The sequence below is a fragment of the Scatophagus argus genome, chromosome 8 (assembly GCF_020382885.2).
Source record: "Scatophagus argus isolate fScaArg1 chromosome 8, fScaArg1.pri, whole genome shotgun sequence".
In the NCBI taxonomy this organism is placed as follows: domain Eukaryota; kingdom Metazoa; phylum Chordata; class Actinopteri; family Scatophagidae; genus Scatophagus; species Scatophagus argus.
The window spans coordinates 13,261,749-13,285,724 of record NC_058500.1 but is presented as its reverse complement, the minus strand read 5'-3'; the positions used below and the strand labels follow the sequence as shown (position 1 = coordinate 13,285,724).

Below are 23,976 nucleotides of genomic sequence, written 5' to 3'. Positions count from 1 at the left end.
TCTAGGCTGTACCCCCACACTCTGACACCAGTACCACTGGAGACGCATCGTGGCCCCCCAATCAGCAGCCGATCCCCCTCCGGCATGGACAGCAGAAGCACAATGCAGGAGGTGGATATTTTGGCCTAAACCTGACATGTCCTAGTATCAGAAATCCTGTTAGCAAGAAATCCTGGACTCGCAAATTCAAAAACTGGGCGTGCAAACTGCGCCACTCCGCCAGCTTGTTCAAGAAGCCCAGGGTCCAGCAAGGTAGCGTCCTCTTAGGGAGCGAGCAAGCGAGAGAGAGAGCGAGAGCGAAAGAGAGAGAGAATGGGATGTTGGGGCATGGACCTAAATCTAATATCTAATATACTAGTTTTAACATAGTAAAATAACTTCTCAAGAATTAATAACTGTTAATATTAAAGGATGTTAATGTTTACAGCTAATAAATCCCGTTTTTGTATATTGTGACTATAGTTTCCCTGTAATGTCAGTGTTGACATCACTACATTCATTACTGTTTTTTTTTATTTTCTTTAATTTTCTGAATTTCGTCTGAATTTATTTTACTTAATTTGATTTTTACTGGCAATCTTTCTTTTTGCATGGGTTACTCACCCAGGGGCAAGAACAGTGGAAAGTAGAGGAGGGTGGAAGAATGGCACAGTGTAGGAAGAGATTGGCATCAGAAATCTGATTCCGATCCCAGTGCGGATGAGCTCTGGATTAAAGCCCAGCTGTGCCTGTGTCCAGGACAAAACCCTTCATATGACACGCCCCTTTTTTGCCCCAAGTCCGCAAGCACTGCCAGCAGCAACCATCTCACCTCCTCATCCCCACCTGCTGACTCAGTGTAGACAGCACCATGCAACTCACGTCATAACACAGATAAGATAGATGCTAAGTTGTTAAGCTGATATGTAATCAGTTGACATTCAGAATGTGTATGCTATCTGTGTCAGCTCATACAGTAGAGCACTGCTCCGCGAGACTCTACTATATGCTGTAGTTGTAGTAGATGCTTTAATTAAGATTACCTTTTCTTTTCATTTGCGTAATTTCTAGTATATGTTGTGCACATTAACCAGGGCTTACAAGCTACCATCACATTCTCTTGTACATCAGTAGGCTCTTCATATGTTAACATATTCCAGCCATCTTGCTTGTGTTTGTGTTTATATGTATAATATGTGTAACAGTGGCTCAGAGCTTTTTTTTTGCTACAAGTGCACATGCATGAGCACATATGTTGTACACAAGTGACTAATAACGGATTGTTATCTGTAAGTAACAACTACATAGTAACACCTATCTTTATGTTGGTTTTAAGATTACGCACTGATTATTGCTAATGTAGTAATCCCAAATATCAAACACACTGAACAATATCACTGTGAATCTGAGCCCAGAGCTCAAATGTGATATTGGGCTTTGTTGTCTGGTATATGAGTGGGAATATGGTGAGTCAGTGAGAATGAGAGAGTGGATGTGTGGGTGGGTGGGGGTACACTATTGTTAACATTCAACTGCCATCTCACAATATATTTTTATATATTTTTTAATTTAACCTGACTATATAATTGTGTTTTTAATGAAACAAGCATTTACCACCCCTTCCCACACGCCCATTACATATTTCTCTTAAGCATGTATTTTTACATTCACAATAACTTACACTCATTTTTCAGTTTGTTGTTTGTAATACAGAAAAATTACTGCCACAGAACTTAACTTAAGTTTACACATTTTAGAGACGTGCATGCAAGCCATCTAAGTCACAGAATTGATGATGTGTGACACTTATGGGTGATTTCTAACACTGTGCTTTTGTGTTCGTGCCCCATGTCTGTGTGTGTGCATCTATATGTCACTCTGTCATGTATATTTTTCTTTGTCTGTTGCTTTTGTGTGTCTGTGTTGTCATTTATGTGCTCTTTACGCCTGTGTCTCTGTGGTCCTGTCTCTGGATCCTTGTCTGTTCCTTTTTGTTTTTCATCCCTATCTCTTTATCAGATGGACGTTGCAGCAGTCAGGCACTTGGAGAGGATAAGGAGGCGCTACCCTTAAATCCACCTCAGTCACGCAAAGGGAGATTTCAGGTAGGAGCAGCTACTGATTTTATCTGTGCCATTTCATAGTCTGAACCTTCATTGCAGTGTTGACAAGCAGTTAATGTCTCCCACATCCTCTGCCATCAGGTGACTCCAGTGACCCAGTCTTCTCCCCCGATTGATTCACCATCTGGCCACAGTGGCACTCACAGGAAAGTGGGACGCTTCTCAGTAACCCAAACTGAGAGTAAGAAAGAGGACAGGCAGACTGACAGCTCCCCAGTGTCTCCTGATTTGGAGAGGGAGAGGAGGAGATCTCGGGCAAAGGAGGGAGAGAAGGAGGAAAGTAAGAGGACCCCAGCAATGGCTCACCTGCCTCGAGGTCATGCGCACAGCCACTCACCCCTGGGCAGCAGCGATGACGATGATGATGAGAGTGAACTGGAGGATGAAGACTTGAGAAAAGAACTACACAAGCTCAGAGAAAAGTAAGTCAGTGACTGGGAAGATTTACGGTAGTTCTATTATTTAAGAGTTTACAAGATGTTTGTCCATGTACTATATTTGATTTAGTGTTTTTTTTTTTTTTGTTTTTTTTTTTACTTCAGTTCATGATTTTACCAAGCCTTAGAATTCTCAACACCATCTTTTCTATCTCTTTCACTATAGGCACATCAAAGAGGTTGTTTCCCTTCAGGCTCAGCAGAACAGAGAGCTACAGGACCTGTACAGACAGCTTCGTTCCCTCAAAGACCAAAGGCAGAGTCTCCCTGCTTCCCTGTCCCGAACCCCTCCTCTCTCCACGGCACCTCCTGTCCTCTCTCCTCGTAGGCCAAGGCCAGCCAAAGTCAAGGTCCGGCCCCGGCCTCACTCTCACATGGATAATAATGGAGTCACGCACTCTGGTAAGGCTTTTTTAATCAACTCTTTGTCTCTCATGTCTATTTTTTTCTGTTGCTTGCTCTTGGATTATTTCTTACATTTCTCATCTAGGAATACAGCAGTCAAGCAGTTATTCTGGTGGTGAACAGAGCAGACTGCCGCAGTACTGCAACCCAGAGCACCATGCTTCATTGCCTGCTAAAAGAGGTACAGTGTCTTGATATGTTAAGAAAACAAATAATTAAGCGACAGTTAGTGGCATGATGCATGCTCTCATTTTTCCACAGATCAGAGTCCACTAAGAAAAAGCACATTCACAGATGACCTGCACAAACTTGTTGATAATTGGACAAAAGAGACGGTGGGCCCCTCTCTGCCCAAGCCTTCGCTGAATCAAATCAAGCAGATTCAACAGGTGCAGGAGTTGGGAGGCTGGAGCCAGCAGACTGAGGTAGGAAAAAGCTTTCATATATGGTCATGATATGGACAGATTAATCAAGGTTTTGTCAATGTTGTAGATAAGTGAAAGATGATTACAAGAAGTTGCTTCATTTATTTGTCTTAAGAGCCAACAGTACCAACACCTCATTGCTGTACTCCATGCAGGTGGCTCCACCAGGTTGGTTTCCAGTGTCACCATTGAACCCCCAGGCACCCTCGACCCCTACCAGCTTGCCTGTGGTAGCCCCTTCCCATTATACAGGTGGAGGGAGCCTGTCCACTCTGCCCTCTCCGGGACCAGCACCACAAACACACATGGCTCAAGTGCCACAGATACAACAAAGTTTACACCTCCATCAGTCTCTCCCCCTCCAGCAGATGTCCTATCAGCAGTCCCCTTTCCGCCAGCAGATACCGCAGCCCCGGATGCAAAGCCCCGTACAGTCTCAGTCACTACCACAGACACAACCCATCACCCAGCTGCCCCACTCGCCACCTCAAAGCCAACCGCTGCTGCCTTCCCAAAAGCCCACATCTCCTGTGTCCACGGCCCCACCTCTGCCACCTGGAAGCGGCACCACCGCACCCACTGATAGCACTGCTGCTACTGGGGGGACATTTTGCTCCTGTTCCTCATCCTCTTCCAGCTCTTCCTCTTCTTGCTCTACTGCTGCTCTTCCTTCCAGTGCCAAAATTCACCCAACACCCCCCACCTCTACTCTTCCTTTGGGACAGAAATAAAACCAAGGCAAAGTGTGAGGTCAATATGAAGGTGCAAGTGATGGAAATACTAAGTGGATTAGGACACGAAGCAGATCCATTTGGAGTGTTAGTTTTGTGTATGCATGAGAGAGTTGTGACTGCAATGAATATATGGATTCCAGTGTACTTCAAGATGAGTTGGGGAGTGAATGTGAGAGACGATAGATACTAGTATGTACAGACAGAGGATAATATGGAACACAACAGCTGGGGTTTGGGAATCATGCTATGTTTGGGTGTTGAGATGTATAAATTCTTAAATGTATGAGTGTGTGTGTGTGTTTATGAGTGTGGGTGAGTGCTTATGGATTACCCAAGTACATATCCCTCATGTCCTTTTACACAAATCAACATTCATGTTTTTGTTTTGAAACCAACTCAGTTGTACCTGAACTCTCCCTAAGCAGAGACAAGAAGGACAAAATGTTTGACAGTGTGTTGACGTTTTTGTTTAATCTGTCAATGCTTACAGTGAAAGGACTATCAATTTTAAAAGTGCAATTAGTAATGGTCATCTTAAATTGATCAGCATGTATTGTATGGATTTGTCTGTAAGACAAAATATTTTTGTAGATATTCATGGAAACCAGATGCATAGGGAATCTATGATCTTTAGGTGATCTTTTAAAACTGTGGGCCCACAGCACAAGGAGTTTTAATAGGGAATGAAAAAAAATTAAATAGCATGCTACATAGTAGAGCACGGTAAAGTTATCTGGCTACCATAATTACCACAATGCGACCAAACGCACTGTTGCAGTGTTGTGCACTGGTACAGCATGTGCTTCATTTGTACTGTTTCACGCTTAGCAGTTGTAACATAGAAAAAAGTCTGAATTACCATGAGTGATGTGATACAAACTCACATAAATTCATAATATGATGGTAAATTGGAACATGCCATCAATGTTCAGTGGATACCTGGGTACACTCAACCTGCTGCATGACCTTTTGATGAACTTAACTTGCTTGAGTGCAAACTGTTTGCACTTGCACTTGTATATTCATGAATCTCACATTTACTATTTGCAGTCTACTGAGATAATTCATCAGTCACGAGTAAATTTGTTTTCGGTATGATATGCTTTCACATTTGACATTTTTGCTTTCACTTTGAGCTCTGCATATCAAAGTAGGCTGCATCACAGTGTCATGCTGAGGAGGAATATAAAAAAGAAAAAACAACTGCCAAGTTATTAAAGACTGGGGAGACCATATGGGTTATTCCCATATTGCCTTTTAAAATTACAGCATTTTTGTGGGTGTGTGAGTTTTTTTTGTGTGACAAAGCCTTGTGATAGTCCCATGGTATATTGCATTATAAATGCATCCCTGTATCTTTCATTCAAAGCGGCCTCTCAAATGTCACTGTACCCAACTGAAAATGTTTACTCTGCCTGTGTTTAGGACTTGTTTCCCCAAGAAACAAAACGAGTGAGAGCTTAGACCATATACCATACACAGATTGTTTAATGTCTTACCCATTGTCAGCTTTGTTAGGTATTAGACAACTTATTTCAATTGTGAACTATTTAGCCTTTGACCATAGTATGAATGCATCTGCCAGAAGCCCAACTGTGAGTCATAACTGTGGTTTATGCCCACTGCAAAGGGTTTACTCTAGTCAAAGTTATTCCATTATTCTATTTCTAGGCTCACTTTATTTGTAGATGCAGAGATACAGAAAGTAATATATCAACAGTGGATATATTACTGTACATTTTATTGAGTTATAAGTGCACCTAGCCACACACACAATTGAACTATGGATGGTCAGGCGTTAACACACTTTTTTGGCATAATAAGTAGCCTGTAGTTAAAGCAGCATTTCTGTTTTATTAATGATAGCGAGATTGTGTGCCACTGAAAATGGGAGATTGTACTGGTTGTTACATTTAAAACATGAATTGTGAAGGGGGAACAGCTTGAGCTAATGGATATGGTTGATCAGAAACCGCAATTGCATAATTTAGAATATGACAATTTTCTGTATTTGTTGCTTTTCAAGACAACCCACATTGTCACAGAGATGTAGTTTATTATTAGTGAAGGTGAAATACTGTGCTGTCATGTCTGATACTAACATGTTGACTGCAAGCTACAGCTTAACAATCATCATTCATGATGTGAAGCTGGCTTTGTCCTTGAAGTGTTACCAAAATGTTATCTAAAAGTTAAAAATTATTTTTGTATTTTGAAATGGGGTTGTACAAATTGTAAACTTATGTTCTCATCATTATAAATCTGAGGTTATTTGAAACTAGAAAACACTGGTTTTCATCCCTGTTTACATGGGACTCCCCTACCTTGATATACCTCTAAGTCCTGACAGGCCAGGGTCATTCAAGCAAACATTTTGAGACTTTTTCATAATTTTTGACATCTTATATCAATTTTGAAATAAATCATGACCACCTGGAAGATACATAACAGAATGACATAAGCCTTTGCTAGGCTGTTGGTCAGATTTAATAAACTTAAACTAAACTTAAAATTAATACAACATAATCTGGGGAGTTCCAAAATGGCATTAATGAGAACCAATGATTAAAGGACATTTGGGCAGAGAAACCTCAAAAAATAAAGTCGGTGATTTAGCCTCTGTAAATTGTAACTAATTCAACTGTTGATTTATTTATGTTTTGTAACTAATCAAAATAAATGATGTTAAACATCAAAATACGAGAGTGTGTGCATTTTTTTTACATGTCAAAATTTAGCTTGAGAGCTGAGTTCACCTACACACCACAGTGACTTAATGTGGAGATTTGAGGTGGCACATCAGACTTTGTTACAAAACCAGTGTGAAAGCCAACATAGCTGTTTAGTCGTAACATTTATGCACTACTTACATTTAATATTGATAATGTATATTTTAAATTTCATTTTCTAAGACAGATCATACTTTCTACACTTTAATATATTTCTGTCCTTCCAATAAACACCTCATCTCTGCAGTAGAAAGTGAAAATCAGTTTGCAAATATTTTAACTTTTACATAGGGATTCTTCACAAAGAACATGTCTGCTTTAGCTTTTGTCAAAGGTTAAATTTATGTGATTACCTTACAGCAATAAAACTCAGCACAAAATAGTTTTAACAAATGCTGTAAAGCAAGAGTAATTTCTAAAGTTTGCACTGCATTACAAGACAACAGTAAAAATGATATGAAATGATAAAATTATAATTATTCAGTTAAGGTGATGGCATGTTCAGCCTGAACCATTAAAAATATCAAGGGAGCTGCAAGCTGATTAACAAATTGAAATAACGTTAATGGAAACACTAATTTAAAAATCTAAAAACTACAGCATGTACTTAGGGCAAAAGTGGTCCATTGTTGATTTGAAAATGAAACAGCGAACTCAAAAACAAAACATTTTAATTATGTTCAATAAAACGTCTATCTATCTATCTATTTATCTATCTATCTAATTTCAAATAAACCAAGTTTGCATGCTTACTACGATCTCGTTTCTGCAACTTTGCTGCCGCATTAATATTCCCCAACATGTTTTTTTTCCCTGAATGCAACTCGGCATTTGACAGTCCGCAACTTTATTGTTCTGTCAATAGCAGATAGCGACGAACAACGGGCTGACGCTACTGCCTTTGAAATGGCGTTGATGTAGTTCAGTACGTTGTTATTTATAGTTATTATGCACGTTTTGGTTGTTTGAGTTAGTGGTTTTGTGTTCCAATTAATTTCTGGACTTGACTTTTATACTTTGGGCATAACGGAGTTGATAAACAAAAATGTGGTAAACCAAACTGCTAATAATTTACGTTGTATAATAAGGCCGCAGCTACCCCCGGGCTTGCTTAGGGATTACAACTGCTTTTCAATGCGTGGCCTGTCGCAGCTCATGTCGGTAAGTAGCTAACGTTATAAGTCAATTTCGCTAGCAAACGACGCTTCTTTGTCTGGGAAAGATTAGTCAGCTATGTGGAGTGCATGCGGCGTTTCTTTTGAATTCAAACGGTAAATTAATTGCACCAGCTGCTTTCTGGTGTAAGTTAACGCTAATATCTTCTCAAATGCTTGGGTTAGCTGCATCTGTGGCTAATATGGCTAACGTTAGCTTACTTGCTAAACACGCTAAGCATTACGATAGCAACGCAACATTGATGGTGCATAGCGTGTTTACAAACAGTGCTAACGTTACTGTTACCAACTAGTTAGTTAGAAGCAAAATATTTGTAATTCAAAATATGCGATAATGTTGTACCCTAATTGTTATCTCTTAAGTTATTTATATGAATAACATGAAATTGTTTGTTTCTGTTTAGATTAATGTTATACTCCCGAAACGACTATATTTGTTACCCAGCTCGTTGACTTAGCTTGTATCTCAGGTCATTGGAGCATGTTTTAATTCACAGCTACTCTGTGAAGGGTTCTTTTACTCACATTACGTACTAATGAGCTTGCAGTGTAATTGCCTTATCGTAGTGTCAGGTTATTAACAAGCGTTTTTCTTTCTCCTGTATTTCTCCAGGCTTTAAATGATTCCTGGTGGACGTGTGTATCAGTAACAGGAATCTCGAAGTGAAGGGACAGACTTAACAGTTCTGTTGAAAAGCAACTTTACCTGGACTACATTGTTGATATAGCCTTGTTTGTTTGTTATGACCATCTGAATTAGATTTTAACATCTTAAAATCACTAACTGTTGAAAGCTAGTTCACACATGCACACAACATGGCATCAGTGCCAGTGTACTGCTTGTGTCGCCTACCATATGATGTCACGCGCTTCATGATTGAGTGTGACATTTGTCAAGACTGGTTCCATGGAAGGTAGGTCATTTTCAGATTTAACACTGTTGACCATATTGTTGTCTGTGTACATTGATATGTAAATGATATATTGTTTTTATTTAATGATATTATATTTTATGTGGTGGTTATATTTGATGTTTTAGTTGATCCCTATGGGTTTACTTAGAGTAGAAGTCTTTATTGTCACCGAACAAGTACAGTGAGATGTCGTTCGGAGCAGGCCAACAGCTCCACAGAGTAAGAAGCAATAGATAAGTTCTAAAATGTACAGCAGTATATACAGCTAAAAATATAAATAGATATACAGGCCTACCTAAGAAAAATGTACAGTTGCAAGGAATAAATAAATAAGGTGCAGAGTATGCACAGCAGCAAAGTGGTATTTTACGACAAAGTGGTAATTGGAGTCCAAGTATTGAACTACAGAGTAGTATTAATGTGCAACAGTATGATACTGCAGAGTATTGCACAGCAGGGCAGTACTGGTAAACACTGAGATGCAATGTAACAGTAGAGGTAGAACAATGATCATTGTACAAGACCCATGAGTGTTGGGGTTGCAGCATGGAATGTTGTGTTAAGGGGTGGAAGTAGTGGGTGCTAAGGGAGTGGATGTTGTGGGTGCAGCAAGTCCTGGGATACTGAGGGGGGTCAGGTGGCACAGAGAGTTCAAAAGCCTGATAGTGGTGGGGTAGAAACTGTTCTTAAGCCGTGTTGTGTGGGTGCGTATAGTCCTATAGCGCTTTGTGGATGGCAGCAGAGTAAAGAGCCTACTTTGTAATCAACCCATCACAGTTCAGCTATTTGATCTTCACTTTCTTTTACTGATATATTAATGTTTTCTGTTTAGCTGTGTTGGAGTGGAGGAGGACAAAGCAGCTGAGATTGACCTGTATCACTGCCCCAACTGTCAGGTCACCCATGGGCCCTCTGTCAGTAAGTTACCTTGCCTTATTTTATACCTTTCTTAGAATGTTACGATCCAGTTTGTTTATTTTAACATAACACATTTGTTCTTTTTTTCATCTCTTGTTTTTCTCAGTGCGCAAACGCCGTGGAGGCAATAAGCAGACAGATTATGGTGCTGCTGGAGCAAGAGATCCAAGTCGGCCTGTTAAGACAGGCAGTCCACAGTTTGTTAGGGAGCTACGGAGCCGCACCTTCCCAAAGTAAGTCTCTTCCAGCATCTTGCAAAGACAAAAATTTATTGTCCACAAGTGAAATGATACTACAGTGATTTTTGTTAAAAGATGGACTGGTTGTAGTGCACATTACATTGATTTAATAATAGAACATGATGTGTGAACACAAGATACTCCAAGGTTTTGTACTTGTGTTGATCTAATATAGAAGTAACTGTGCTTAACCCATGTATTATTATTTTTCACCATATCACCTGCCATCAGTTTTTCAAAGCACTATTTTCTTTCTGTGATCATAATCAAAACTCCTGCATACATCTGTTTTTGCTCCAATGACAGTGCTGATGAAGTCTTGCTAAAGCCGTCTGGGGCTCAGCTGACAGTTGAGTTCCTGGAAGAGCATTCATTCAGTGTTCCTGTCATGGTGCTAAGGCGGGATGGCCTTGGTATGACCCTTCCTCCATCATCATTCAGCGTCAGTGATGTCGAGCACCACATCGGTAAAGTTTTGACACATGTAGTACATACATATGCACTGTGTACATACATATGCACAAATGCTAATGTGTATTGGGGAAATTAATATTTGTTTTCTCTGCGGTGTTTGACATAACACCTAAGTCATCTACACTTTCCTCAGACTTGTTCATTTTATTCTAATTGCAGGCGCAGACAAAGAGATTGATGTAATTGATGTGTCTCGTCAGTGTGACCTGAAGATGCGGTTGGGAGATTTTGTTGAATACTACAACAGTCCCAACAGAGAGAGAGTGCTTAATGTCATCAGCCTGGAGTTCTCTGAGACGAGGTACACAAGCTTATTCAGTTTGCTCATTATTCACTTTGTCATTGTAATTAATGTTATGCCTCTGTCTCTGCCACATTCAGTTTATTAATGACGTGTTTCAGACTATCAAACTTGGTGGAGACTCCAAAGATTGTGAGGAAACTGTCATGGGTGGAAAACCTCTGGCCTGAAGAGTCTGTGTTTGAACGCCCTAATGTGCAGAAGTACTGCTTAATGGGAGTGAAGGATAGCTACACAGACTTCCACATTGACTTTGGAGGCACTTCAGTATGGTACCATGTCCTGAAGGTGAGAGGAAAAATAATTTCATTTCATGCCACTTTCTTTACAAGTAACTACAGAACATGTTTTCTTTTTTGAAAGTGAACTATTTCAGAAATCAGAAACGTCTTTATTGCCATTGTAAGTGAGGAGGTTTCACATTACTCAGAATTTGTCTTGGTGATTGGTGCATACATAGAACGTAACGAGTAACATATAATAGTAGAATAAAATAGAATAAGGTAAAACAAAATAAAATAAGATAAGTAAAATAAATATGGTTCTGGGGGTAGTCCAAAAGTGAGGTAGCGCAGGGTGGAAGTATAGTGCAAGTAGGTGAGGTAAACAGTGCAAATGAACAGCAGGTGGATAATGACATGAGCAGAAATCAGTATTTAGAGCTTGCCTCTCTATGTCCATTCAGGGCGAGAAAATCTTCTATCTGATTTCCCCCACCCCAGCCAACTTGGCACTTTTTGAGCGGTGGAGTTCCTCATCTAACCAGAATGAGATGTTCTTTGGAGACCAAGTTGATATGTGTTACAAGTGCTCTGTCAAACAAGGAAACACCTTGTTCATTCCGACAGGTAAGCTGTAAGATTTTCTTCTTTACAACACTTGTTTTTGCAGAGAAATGATAGCCAAATAAGTCTGAATCGACATAAGTCCCTCTCCACCTGAAAATATGTTACATGAAAATTTTGTGACAAACACAATTTGCATAGTTACAGATTATGGAATTTTTAATGTGGTAGAAGGAATAGATGCCATTTCAAGTATCTGAAAGTGGAAATTACATGTTTTGTTGTTTTTTTTTTTTAAATAGAAAAGCAGACGCACATTATTGTTCCAAGCAGGCTGTTTGAATTTGTCTCAGTACATGTTAGGAGGGGATTTTTCGTTTGTCTTCCAGGCTGGATTCATGCTGTACTGACTCCAGTCGACTGCCTCGCCTTTGGAGGAAACTTCTTGCATAGTCTCAACATCGATATGCAGCTGCGGTTAGTTTCATTAGGACGATTTTCATACCAAGATGAGGATGAAATTAAAACTTGTAATTGTTTGTTTTTCAAATTGTTCCATGTAGTTACATAGTGAAAGCATAAAATGAACCTGGAATAAAAACACTTGACAGATCCTTGTTGTTTTGGGAAAAGACAACTGCCTTTGTTAAGACTGTGTCATGACTCTTAAGACATGGTGGAAACTCAAACATATTTATGCTAAGGACTTTTTAGTCCCAAATGACTTAAGTTCCTCATATCTGTTTCCTTTTCATATGGTCTAAAACATCTCTTGCTGTTGATTTCTATTCCCATCTCTATAGAGATAATCAGAAAGTTTGTGGCAGTAACCATTAATGTCTGACTTTTGCTGTGCTGTCTTATCATTTTTAGGGCATATGAAATAGAGAAGAGATTAAGCACAGCAGACCTATTCAGATTTCCCAACTTTGAGACTGTGTGCTGGTATGTTGGAAAGCATCTTCTTGATACTTTCAGAGGTAAGCGAGTTAAGTTTGTAATATTTGTATTTCATCTTTATGTGAACTATTTGAGTGGCCTGTGTTTATTGTTTGTTGTGATATTATTAACCCTGTGATATTCTCTCTCACAGGTTTGAGAGAAAACCGCAGACACCCTGCCACTTACCTGGTTCATGGAGCTAAGGCCCTTAACAATGCTTTCCGCAGCTGGACCCGTAAAGAGGTTGGCAAAATCTTATGTGTGTCATTATTGTTTCATTACTTGGTTTATTTTCCTCCGTAACCAACTGTGACATTGCAATATACGAGATAGTATGCAAGCGCCAACAAATGGAATAAAATTGCAACAGCAAAATTATTATTACTACATAGTCATAATTTGTATGTGAATCATTCCATAAAAGTAATATATTTTGATAAGAGGTGAAGCAGAGAACATTTTTTTACCTGAATGAATCACAACAAAAGAAAATTTCCCATTTTGAGAAATTAAAGTGTAAATTACGTAAGAGCATCATAACCACTCTCACATCTTTCCATTAAATATGAAGCTAAAACCAGCAGTTAGATAAGCCAACTGAAAAAGAAAATGCTAAATTAAAAGGGGTTATTTTAGATGTAACTTTGACTGCAAAATATTGTGTGAAATAATTCATATTCCCCATACCCAGGCTTTAGCAGAGCATGAAGTAGAAATTCCGGAAACCATTAACACTCAGACACTAGTGAAGGACTTGGCCAAGGAGATTCGTCTGGTTGAGGTAAAAAGAAGAATTAATGAAAGTTTGTGCATGTTTTTAGCTTTGTTTTTTTTTTTGTTTGTTTTTTTTTTAATGTGGACAAGCTGAAATGTTACTTGTTTGTTTTTAATGACTAAAAATACTCTTCTGTTTTGATAGGACATCTTCCAGCAAAACATTGGCCGCACCGGACCTCAGTTTCCTGGCTCACCACTCTCTAAAGCTCCCCTGACCACCTCTCAGAATTCAGGACGCCCCCCTGGAAAAAAGAAAGGACCCAAGCCCAAGGAAGTGTTAGGGGGTCTTGGGCTCCCAGGAACCAAGAAGAAGAGCCAGAAAGGGCTACTTAAGGCAGAAGCAGGAGAACTTGACCTCATTGAGATTCACACCAAACATACGCTCAAAAAATTTCAACCTGGGAAATCCAAAAACAAGAACAAGGTATGTTGTTAGAAAATGTGTGTGATGTTGGGAATGCTTATTTTGCATTTTCTGTGTCGGACTATTTCATCATATTTGCTCTAATTTCTTATTGGTCTTTCAGTTGGATATGCCTTTAGAGGAGTTTGAAGGAAAGTTAAATAAAAGCAAACTGAAACTTGTGTTGACAAATGGGAAAATTCAAGGGTAAGCTTTGCAGCTACTTGCTATCTTCCTATTATTTGTGTGATTGTATGGTCCTACCAAAGGTTTGGGGTCTTACCTGTCAATCCTCTGGCATTAGTAAGAAGGACGGCAGCAGCAATGGTGCAGGAAGTGCAGGAAAGTACAAACATCTTGCCATGGAGGGATCAAGTTTGTCTGACTTGGAGTCCGAGGACGAGCTTCAGATTGATGAGACCCCTCCTCCACGACGTAAGCCTGCAGGACCTAGCAAGAAAAAGAAATTAAGTGGTGAGAGTTTGCCCCCCCGTCCATTTATGTTCTAACATTGAACCCTCTTTCAGCCCTCTCAGTATTTTTATACCTGCCACAGATCATGATTGGATGTTAACTGCTTAAAGCCAGCGTTGAGAACGTTGGAGGAACCAGTACAAGTAAGAGATTTTGAAAGCTTCATTCGGACTGAATGAAATGATTGGTTGGGCTTATTAGAGACCTGTGACAGTCACAGAGTCACAGACACCAAACTTTCTCTTTTTTTTTTTTTTTTTTTTGTTTTTATTTCCCCCCAACACTTTCAACAAAAATACATGTATCAAAATGCAGTGGAACTTTGTGGTACTGCATTTGTTTTACTTATTATGCCATACAGTCATCAGTGTAGTTTCAGATGCCAGCCTGTTGTGGTGACCTAATTGTGTTAAAATGTGCCATTAGGTCTTCCCAGGAAGCTGCCGAGAGCCAAACCCTGCTCTGACCCCAATCGCGTCAGGGAGCCTGGAGAGGTAGACTTTGACATTGAGGTGAGTTTATTATGGATACACCAGTCAGGTTTTCTATAGCCAGTTCTGAATGCTGTCAGTATAAGTTGGTCCCAAAGATTAAAAATTCTTTAAAGTATTTGACACATACCTTTGCAGCCACCCTGCAGTGTTTACAAATTAGTTTATGGAAGATTACATAAGACTTTAAGGCTACATTATGGGTGTGAGTTTTTGCTAGTTTATGTTTTTCATACCAAACGTACAAGATTCTGCCTATAGATTTAGCATAAAACTAATGACAGGTTATTGCTAATTGTGTATTACTTGGTAGGTGCTCCTTAAATTCACTGCCTTTTCCCTGCTGAATAACATTATGTTGATTACTTTATCAAGCTAATTTTCCCACAATGATAAACACTGTTTTCAGAGTGATCAAGCTGGTTCACTGTCTACATACATGTTGTACAATATAAACAACCAATCACCACTGAGATCTCCAGTTTAAATTATATATTTTGTAAAACAGCATTGAGTTTTTCATTTTGGCAAAATACACTCTGTTCTCAGTGGAATACAATGCTAATGATTTGTAATCAAAGGCTGTCATTGTTAAACAGTAAAAATGTAACAGGAATTGTAAGGTGTATACACAACACTTCCTGCCATCACTTTGTGTAACGTGTCCCGCATTATCCACAAGGTAAGAAAGTGTTTATTACACCACTGGTTCAGTAGTAACAATAGCATGTTTGTGTGGCTTCAGGAGGATTACACCACAGATGAAGAAGCACTAGCTGCTCATGGGGTGAAGGGTGGTGCAGGAGGCATTCTGGACTTATTGAAAGCCAGCAAGCAAGTGGCGGGCTTGGACTCTGCAGCACTCAGGTTAGATCTCCTCGATCAGTGACTAGAGCAATTGTCAGAACACAATTTGGTATAAATGTGTCACTGTGTTGTTTTAAGATTTCATCAACCTTTAAAACTTGCATAGTTCACATATTTGCAATGGTTGTGACAGCAGGCTATGTTCAGGAGGCAGTGGGGTAATGTAACAATGTACATGTACTCAAATACAAATTTAAGGTACTTTACTTGAGTATTCCCTTTTCACGCCACTTTCTGTTTCTACTTCATTACAGAGGTAAATATTGTACTTTTCACTTCACTGCATGTCATTGACAAGTTTAGTTAGATTTTTTGCACACAAAACATATGAAAATGTACAATCACCGTTGACACAAATAGTTGATCAATAAATTGACAAAAAATTAATTGGCAACTCATTTGATAATCATTACATTAACTTTTCATGTAAAAACATTTCATGTCCTGCACAGAATAATTCAAAATGAGCTCCACCTCAATGAATGACAACAGTAAAGTGCTGCTTTTACATTAATGCATGAGTAATAATAATATAAGGATATCATATAGCATAATATAATAGCCACAGCAGACATTTTTCTGCATTGAGTACGTTCACTTTCAATACTTCAAGTGTATTTTCCTGATTATACTTACATACTTTTACTTAAGTAACATTGTCAATGCAGAACTTTTCAAAAAACGGTATTACTGTGAGTTATTAGCAATTTTACTTAAGAATTTGAAAACATCTTCCTGTTACGGGGTCATTTTGAGATGTTGAATTACAGCTCAACTCTGTCCTTATCTCAGTGAGGAAGCCCCCGCCTCTCCAAGTACCCGTGATGCCATTCAGGGTATGCTGTCCATGGCCAACCCCCCTTCCTCGTCCTCGTCTTCTTCCTCTTCGTCTCCCTTATCTATTTCTGGAGGCCTTACCGAGGGATTGGGGAAGGTCAAGGAAAAAGGTGGCAGGGCTGTATGGGTGACGGGAGGGGTCAAAAAGACAGGAAGTCCCGAAAAGAAACCCGTCATCGAGCGGCCTGGTAAACGGCCAATTAAACGACCAGCCCGTCACCTCAGTGATGAGGAGAGTCCAGATGAGCAAGAGACTCTGGGAACCTGTTTTAAAGACTCAGACTATGGTGAGCAGTACGCTCAATTACTTACACCTACTGCTGCGCACATCAAGTCTAGTTGAAGTTAATAGTTGATAGTTATTTTTTCCAGTTTATCCCAGTGTTTAATTATGATAATCAAATCTTTGTTTAAGTTTACCCATCCTTGGAGTCTGATGAGGAGGACCATGCCAACAAGGCTAAGATGAAGCGAAAGAAAAACTGGGATGACACACCTTGGAGTCCAAAAGGTACCTAGCCTAAATATAGCAGCAAGATGGATCACACTTTTTAGATTTCTGATTGTTGATCTTTTGATAATTTCTTTCCATTTATAGCCAGGGTGATGCCTACCCTTCCCAAACAGGATCGACCAGCCAGGGAAGGGGCCAGAGTCGCATCTGTGGAAACTGGACTAGCAGCAGCTGCTGCCAAGCTGGCACAACAAGTGAGTTTGGAAACAAAAGCTATTGGTGTTGGAAGTATATGCCAGGTGAATGATGTGGTTTTGTATTTTATTGTGGTTTTGAAACAGGAACAGCAAAAGCCTGCTAAAAGGAAGTACACCAAAAAGCAGCGTCCTCCTGCTCCTGTAGTCACTCCTCTCCCTGTTCAGACTGAGCCAGCCCCACCTTCACCACCACCTGCTCCAGAGTCTGCAGCAGACTTCAGCCCAGAGAGGAGGATGGATTACTTCTCTGCTAGTCTGCTGGATCATGAATACACAGCAGGACCAGGGCCTTTTGGCCCTGGAGGCCCTAGAGGCAGTGGAGCCATGGCCCCTGGTGTATTTCTCACTTCACGCCGACCTTCACTGTCTCCGCAGAACAGCAGCTCTCACTCTGGTGCATCCCCTGCAGGTTTAGCTAGCCAAGGCACAACAGGGGTTGGCCAAGGTAAGCATAATCTGACATATCGACTGAGTAAGTTCACACTGTTGATGACAAATTTTCTCATGTATTTTCCCATTTCACTTTAATGTAGGGAGACGTCCAAAGAAAGGACTTGCAACTGCGAAACAAAGACTTGGAAAAATTCTGAAAATCCACCGCAATGGCAAACTTCTTTTGTGAGAAATATTGGAAATGTGGCAGAAGATTTTTAAGTGGGAATGAAGAAAATTGCTTTTGTGGAAATAGGTCTGAAGGAAATAGAGATAGTGATCTATATTTTATACTCTAGTTCAATTTGTTTATTGTTTTCACTTGTTATTGAATATCATTGTATTCTGTCCTACACCATTCACTCTAGCCAGCTGTTTGGCATTCACTCATCCATAGTTCCATAAAGGTATTTTTAAAGACACATCTGTTACTTTAAACAATAATAATGTGTTAGAAACCTCGTAATGATCACACACCATTTGACATTGGCAAGGGGAAATTGTGACAGGCATTTCGAAATGCCTGTCACACAATGGACATTGATTTAACTAGCTAGACAAACAACCATAAGAAATTGATTAAATTTATTTTTTTAGGCTATTTTTAGTGACTCTGTTTATGCAAAGACAGTCTACTGTCCATCATAAATTTTTAAAAGGGAAAGACAACACGTTTTATAGTCAGTCAAAATATAATGTCTGTAGCCCTCTTGCAATCCTAAATACATACAGTCATCTACCTATAGTATTGTATTTAGTTGTCTTTTACCTCATTTTACCTCATAAAACACATCCTTGTGTGGGATAATGATAACCGTAGATCAGTCCTTACACAACTCTTTTGACAAAATCCAGTGTGTGCACATGGTTAGTGCCCAGTATACCATATGTATGTGGTTCTTTTTGGGGAATTTGTCACTGATGTTTGTACAACTAATTTTCCTTCATATACTGTAGCTCTACATATGGAATAGAAAGCACTTAACTGGTGCTAAGAGTAACACCATACAGTTCTATTTATTCTGATCATATTTATTAACAGCATTTTGCCATCATTTAACCTCTTTTAAAATATAATGGTTTTGCCACTTCATCTTCTTGGTCCCCACTTTAATTATATTCAACCACTTAATACCTGTATAAAATAATGATCCATTGCTATGTCAGATTTTTTTACAGTTTAAGTTGCCATTGTAAATATTTGTAATATTTGTAATTTATATAGCTACATTGGAAGAGCAGAAAAAAATGTTATGAAAAAGGTTCTAAGAGACTAGTTTCCTGCAAATTGTTGTAATTTGTTCCCCAAGTGTTGGCAGAATTCTTGGGCCAGATCTAGACATGTGCTTTCTCTTCACAGAATGTACTAGTGATTAAATGGGTAATTTAGATTTAACTGTGTGAACACATTGTGAAGGTGCAGGATATTAATTCATATGTAAATACTTGTTGTAATTTAAGTTCTTTTATAGTTCAAAAACTTTGAAATCTTTCTTAACATAACTTGTACATGACACATTGCTGTATTTGGTAAATATCTAAAATAGTTCATTTTTTATATTTGTACGCAGTAATCGTCATGCTTAGTTTGTCATGTTGATGTCTCAGTGTAATAGTGGAAGTGTTCTGGAAAAGAAAATGCCCTGGTTTTATTTCATCCATTTAATTTTATATTAATTATTGTTGATATTCACTCTTGTGTTGGTGTGTACTATGTGTTTTAAACATGACATGTTTAAATATGACCTGGAACAGATAAAATACACCTTGGGCAAAATTTGGTTTTTCATTGAATTTATTTTAGTATCACCAAAAGTGAGGTGTGTGGGCCCAATTAATGGTTTTCTGTTGTCTGTGTTTCAGACTATTGGAGAGCTCGGTTTTCATTGTATTCACGAAGGTGAATCGTCATTAAGATACAATAAGTAATATTTTGTTGTATTAACATCTGTACACTCATTGATTTCTAACAATGAAAGTACAATTTAATGTTAATAAGACACTTTAGATATGACTTTGGAATTATTAATGGTGACTACACTTTTACTCAGGTTTTGTTTTGTTTTTTTTGTACGGATTATTGTACGTTTTCATATCCAGATATTATTTCCATTCCTTAATCTTCAACTTCCCCATCCAAAGGGAGCTAAATGCATTTGTTATTAAAAATGTCCAGTCTTTATTTAATTGTCAGTGAATTTGATTACACTTTCATATTAAACTGAATTAAAATATATTTTTCATAAAGCCTGGAGAATTCTGCTGTGTGCTTTCGTGTGCACATCTAATCACAAGGTGGACGCAGGAAATACCAGTTAACAGGCGGTGTATCCTCTTCCAGACGAAAATGCATTAGCGTCGGTTTTCATTTTTTCACAACAATTACAAGGGAGTGCCCTGGGTAAACGCAGCAGCAGGTATTCTCGCGAGATCCAAACTGCCCTGCCACTCGCTAGTGCAAGATGGAGAAGCTAATGTAACACGCATTCGAGGTAAGCAGAAAGACTTAGTGCATAGTATTGACATGGATTTTAGTGAACTGGTGTCATAAATTTCTCTCCGTTAACAACTCCTATAGATAATTCCCACCCATCACTGTGATCTGAGATCACAAACTAATGTCTTTTTAAGGGTAAAGTAAGGATCATATGCTGTGTAAACCGCCATTTTTAATTTAGCCGTGATCCCACTGATAGAGCATTGTGCGGAGCTCTAACTGCTAGCTAGTTAGCTCGCGCGAAACCCGCAAACACACGCCACACACATACACATTCATGTTCACTGTGTGAGGGTATGTGCACCTCTGTACGGCTACTAGTCAAAGAGTATCTTCGTTTTTTGGCTACTTACTTTCGGGAATGGTGATGCAAATAACCAGTGAGAGTTAAAATCAGTGTCAGCATGCAGATTTGACTTTTCGTAATCTGCTAATGTTAGCCGTCAAAGCTGAATTGGAACCGAAGTAACTCACGTTAGCATAGACTGCTAGTAAGCCTAGCTAACGTCACCTAGCTAGCTTTTAACTTTGCTACCGTTACCGTTCGACTATAGTGCGCAACGTTAGGTAGCTGCGTTACCAAAATAATAACGACAAACAAACTGAGCAGGTTTTTAAACGAGTTAGGAAGTGTATTAATATTTCTTAAAGTAAGGAACCATCAACGGCCATTACTGTCTTGTATGGTACAGATGATTTGACCAGTTCACAAATTCAGCAGCTAATGACTGCTGCGTTGTTTGTGGATGTAACATTAATTATACAGAGAGGTCTGGTAAATCAGATCCCTTAAAGAGGGGATCTTCGCACTGTCACTTAGGCTAGTAACCAACAAAATACATCACATTTTCAAGTTTTGGAACTCAAGTAATGATAATACTATTAATACTAATACTACTTGATAATAATCAAGTACAGGAATTGAGTGAGTGAAAGGAAGTGTCATTGGAGCAACCCAGTTGTGTGATAGACAATCAAAGGTGTTTCAGTTGGAAGTGATGAGTTTCTTTTCAGTCCCCTGATAGAAATGAATATTGCACAAGTAAGATAATTTGTTTTAATTTTTGAGTAATGTTTTAAAATAACATATCCTGACCAAAAGAATGGACACATTTTCAGATACATTTTTGAGATATGTATTATAGAGGGTAAACCTGCAGAGGGATAACACAGAGATATGTATAGACACTAGCACATAAAAAGAAACCATGTAGACCCCAAAAGTAGAAAGATTGATGTGGTTTTGATAGTTTCAGTGACAGGAAAGCCCCACACACTTATTGGCATTATATTATTTATTAATATATTTGGGTTTGAAGTTGCCCTAAATACTTAAAAGCTTTAGTGAGTGTTTTGATCAAGCTGTTTGGATTTTTCTCATTCTGTCAATCTGATTTCATTGTGTTTATATTTTCAGATAGTTCAAAAGAAACCACAAAGCGAGCCAAGGATGAGAATGGTGAAGCAATTGAACCAAAGCATTTCTGGTATGTACTGCTAACCCATTTAGGTCATTGACTAAAGCTGTTGTATTGAAATTCATACAATACAATTCAATACATACACAATGCGGTGATTTGCCTTAAGTGTTTGATTCCAAGACTGTGCCATCTGATAAAATAAGTTAATCACAACTTAGGGTTAATATCATGAACCACACATAGTAAACAAAAACAAAAAGGTATTTTTCCCCTCACAGGAACTATTAGATATTTCTGCCTGTGAAATTAGTTATATTTGAATTATTTATTTCAGTAATCTAAATTAAACCCAAAATTCTTCCCATTTCTTAATGGTAAAAATTAAAGATTGTATATCTTCACACATGGACATTTCACCCTAGACAATGCCAACTTATTTTCTTTTTTCCTGTGGTTTTATCTGTCCATTTAGATGGTATTGGGTGATTTACTATAATTTGCATTCATCAGCAGCAGGCCACCTCGGTACAATGGAACTCAGTGACACAGGATTTGTGCTGCTCATAGCACCAGGAAATTTGAGTTTTGAAAAGGTTACTAACTCTTAGATGCCAGCCTTTATGAGATTTGTCAGTGCTATAGTTAAAATCTGAGTATAGGCCTCTGACAGTAACCGCACAATCGGAACATCACCACTACAATTTTTGAACACAGTAATGTTTGTTTAGTTATCATCACTAGCCCCTGTCACCCAGAGACCCCGCTGTAAATAGAGATGCTGTAAACTAGACCTGTCATTACACCGGCTTGCCTTTTACACACTGAGCTAAACCAGCATAATGCTGCCCCGGTATTTGATTTTTCAATGGCATGCTGGCATTCTGGAAGCAAAAGAGGTATGGTGTGCAGCACAGCATTGTCGGCTTCTAACTAACTCTGTAGTTGGCTTAAAGGTGGCACAACAATACCTACCCATTCCATGTTTGTATGTTTTATACAGGATGGCAAGGTAGGATGATGGCACAACAGCCACATCTAGAAGAGGCTGTGTTAAAGGGGCTGTTTACTTTCCTACATCCTATGTTTAAGGGCTTTTAGGGAAAAATTGCATGAATTCAGTTGCATGTCCATTAAATATACTAGGAATTTCTTTTGTGTTATTTCAAGACTTGCAATATATACAGACTTAGAGTGGAATTTATAATACACAGATGCAGAAGAGAGAGACATAAAGTAAACGGTTGGGGTCAGAATTTAAAGGCAAGTGCTTATAGCAAACATACTCGCCTTATGTGGTAATTCCAAGACTGCTGGCGCTAGAATGGGGTGAATATCCTTATGTACAAAATTTTCCTTTCACTACAGTAAGAAAACTTCCATACTATGCCAGCTCATTAACCCAAAAAAAATTTACATTGTCACCATATTCCTTTTCTAGATAAGCATAAGAATTATCTCTGAAATTTCAGAATCATCAGAATCAGAATTTCTTTATTTATCCCCAAGGGGAAACTCTTTAAATTTGTTTATTTTTATTATATATACACATATTTTAATGTGAAATTACATGTTGAATCATCTGGAGTGAAAATCAAGCCATAGCATATAAAACAAAATCAATATTTTAAATTTGAAATAGTGAATTGAAAAATATGGCTAAAAGGACACATTAGGCTTTCGGAATACACAATATATATGGACCAGTCCACCAATAAATGGAGAAGAAGAAAAATAAGTGCAGCATGCTGTTGTGCTCATGACTTCACACTGCTGCATCTGCTTAAAGCCAAAAAGCAAATATTATCAGAGCTATGGAATATTAAGTCATCTATCTTTGCTCACTACATCTTTTCCTACCCTCAGGTGTGCATAAACTACAGGTTATAATCTTCTTTTGAAAACACAAAAATGTGAAATTATTGGTATCAGCCTTGAGAAGCAGGTAGTTATCGGTTATTGTTATCAGCTAAAAAAAAAAAAAAAAAAAAGGGTATATCATTCATCCCTGTTATGTTTATAAAGTGTTTATGTGCCCCCATTTAGATTTGCACATCAGCCAGTATATGTGACAATGTTTGTGATAAGCTAGCAGCAGTACATAGTGCAGCATCATCTTTTAACAACACAACAGCAATCATTTCTTATAATAGTCCAGAGATACTGTGAAGAGGTTTATTAAAGGAGTTCTCACTCATCTTAATGTTGCTTGAATATGCATAGAGGTGAACGCATGAATACAAAATAATTGAATTAACTGGAATAAAATTAAATATTACCAAAAGGTGTTTGTTGTTTAAAAAAAAAGTTGGTTTGTTATAAGAAGGTTTTCTAAAAGAAAATTAGACACTTTACTATTTATTTAACTAGTTCCACCATAATAATAATAATAAAATTAGTTTTTTGAATACAAAAATTTAAACTCTCTAATTTAATTCTTTGATGCAATTTAAGTGGTATGGTCCACCAAATCAAACTCCCTAAAAATG

At 38.4% G+C, this 23,976-nt stretch overlaps 3 protein-coding genes across 23 annotated transcripts in view; all 3 read left to right on the top strand.

Moving 5' to 3' along the window:
• Positions 1-6,801, top strand: part of si:dkey-151g10.3 (serine/threonine-protein kinase WNK3) — a 35,200-nt gene extending 28,399 nt beyond the window's left edge. For 9 of the 12 annotated variants that reach the window (XM_046396303.1, XM_046396301.1, XM_046396306.1 and 6 more), the window contains 7 exons: positions 6-252; positions 1,999-2,084; positions 2,184-2,524; positions 2,706-2,941; positions 3,030-3,125; positions 3,206-3,369; positions 3,525-6,801. In XM_046396303.1, coding sequence (XP_046252259.1) covers positions 6-252; positions 1,999-2,084; positions 2,184-2,524; positions 2,706-2,941; positions 3,030-3,125; positions 3,206-3,369; positions 3,525-4,100 — 1,746 coding nt within the window. In that variant the 3' untranslated portion in view covers positions 4,101-6,801. Of the gene's footprint in view, positions 1-5; positions 253-607; positions 1,853-1,998; positions 2,085-2,183; positions 2,525-2,705; positions 2,942-3,029; positions 3,126-3,205; positions 3,370-3,524 lie in introns of those variants that run through there. The other 3 variants (XM_046396307.1, XM_046396311.1, XM_046396310.1) reach the window with 3 other exon arrangements.
• Positions 6,802-7,674: 873 nt separating this feature from the next.
• Positions 7,675-19,349, top strand: phf8 (PHD finger protein 8). Of its 2 annotated transcripts, XM_046396313.1 has the most exons (22): positions 7,675-7,993; positions 8,621-8,921; positions 9,754-9,839; positions 9,946-10,072; positions 10,385-10,545; positions 10,712-10,853; positions 10,955-11,141; positions 11,539-11,701; positions 12,028-12,115; positions 12,512-12,618; positions 12,732-12,823; positions 13,272-13,361; positions 13,500-13,781; positions 13,885-13,967; positions 14,065-14,234; positions 14,661-14,746; positions 15,471-15,592; positions 16,385-16,716; positions 16,845-16,940; positions 17,028-17,137; positions 17,225-17,585; positions 17,674-19,349. In XM_046396313.1, the coding sequence occupies exons 2-22, from the start codon at positions 8,824-8,826 to the stop codon at positions 17,760-17,762; spliced, it is 3,072 nt and encodes a 1,023-aa protein (XP_046252269.1). In that variant the 5' UTR covers positions 7,675-7,993; positions 8,621-8,823; the 3' UTR covers positions 17,763-19,349. The 2 variants fall into 2 exon arrangements, with proteins under 2 accessions (XP_046252269.1, XP_046252270.1); XM_046396314.1 differs by lacking the exon at positions 13,885-13,967 and having other exon boundaries at positions 14,030-14,234.
• A 573-nt stretch (positions 19,350-19,922) lies between these two features.
• huwe1 (HECT, UBA and WWE domain containing E3 ubiquitin protein ligase 1) overlaps positions 19,923-23,976 on the top strand; it is a 37,335-nt gene continuing 33,281 nt past the window's right edge. For all 9 annotated transcript variants that reach the window (XM_046396298.1, XM_046396290.1, XM_046396293.1 and 6 more), the window contains exons 1-2: positions 19,923-20,064; positions 21,487-21,556. The gene's annotated coding sequence lies outside the window, so the exon portion shown is untranslated. The remainder of the gene's footprint in view (positions 20,065-21,486; positions 21,557-23,976) is intronic.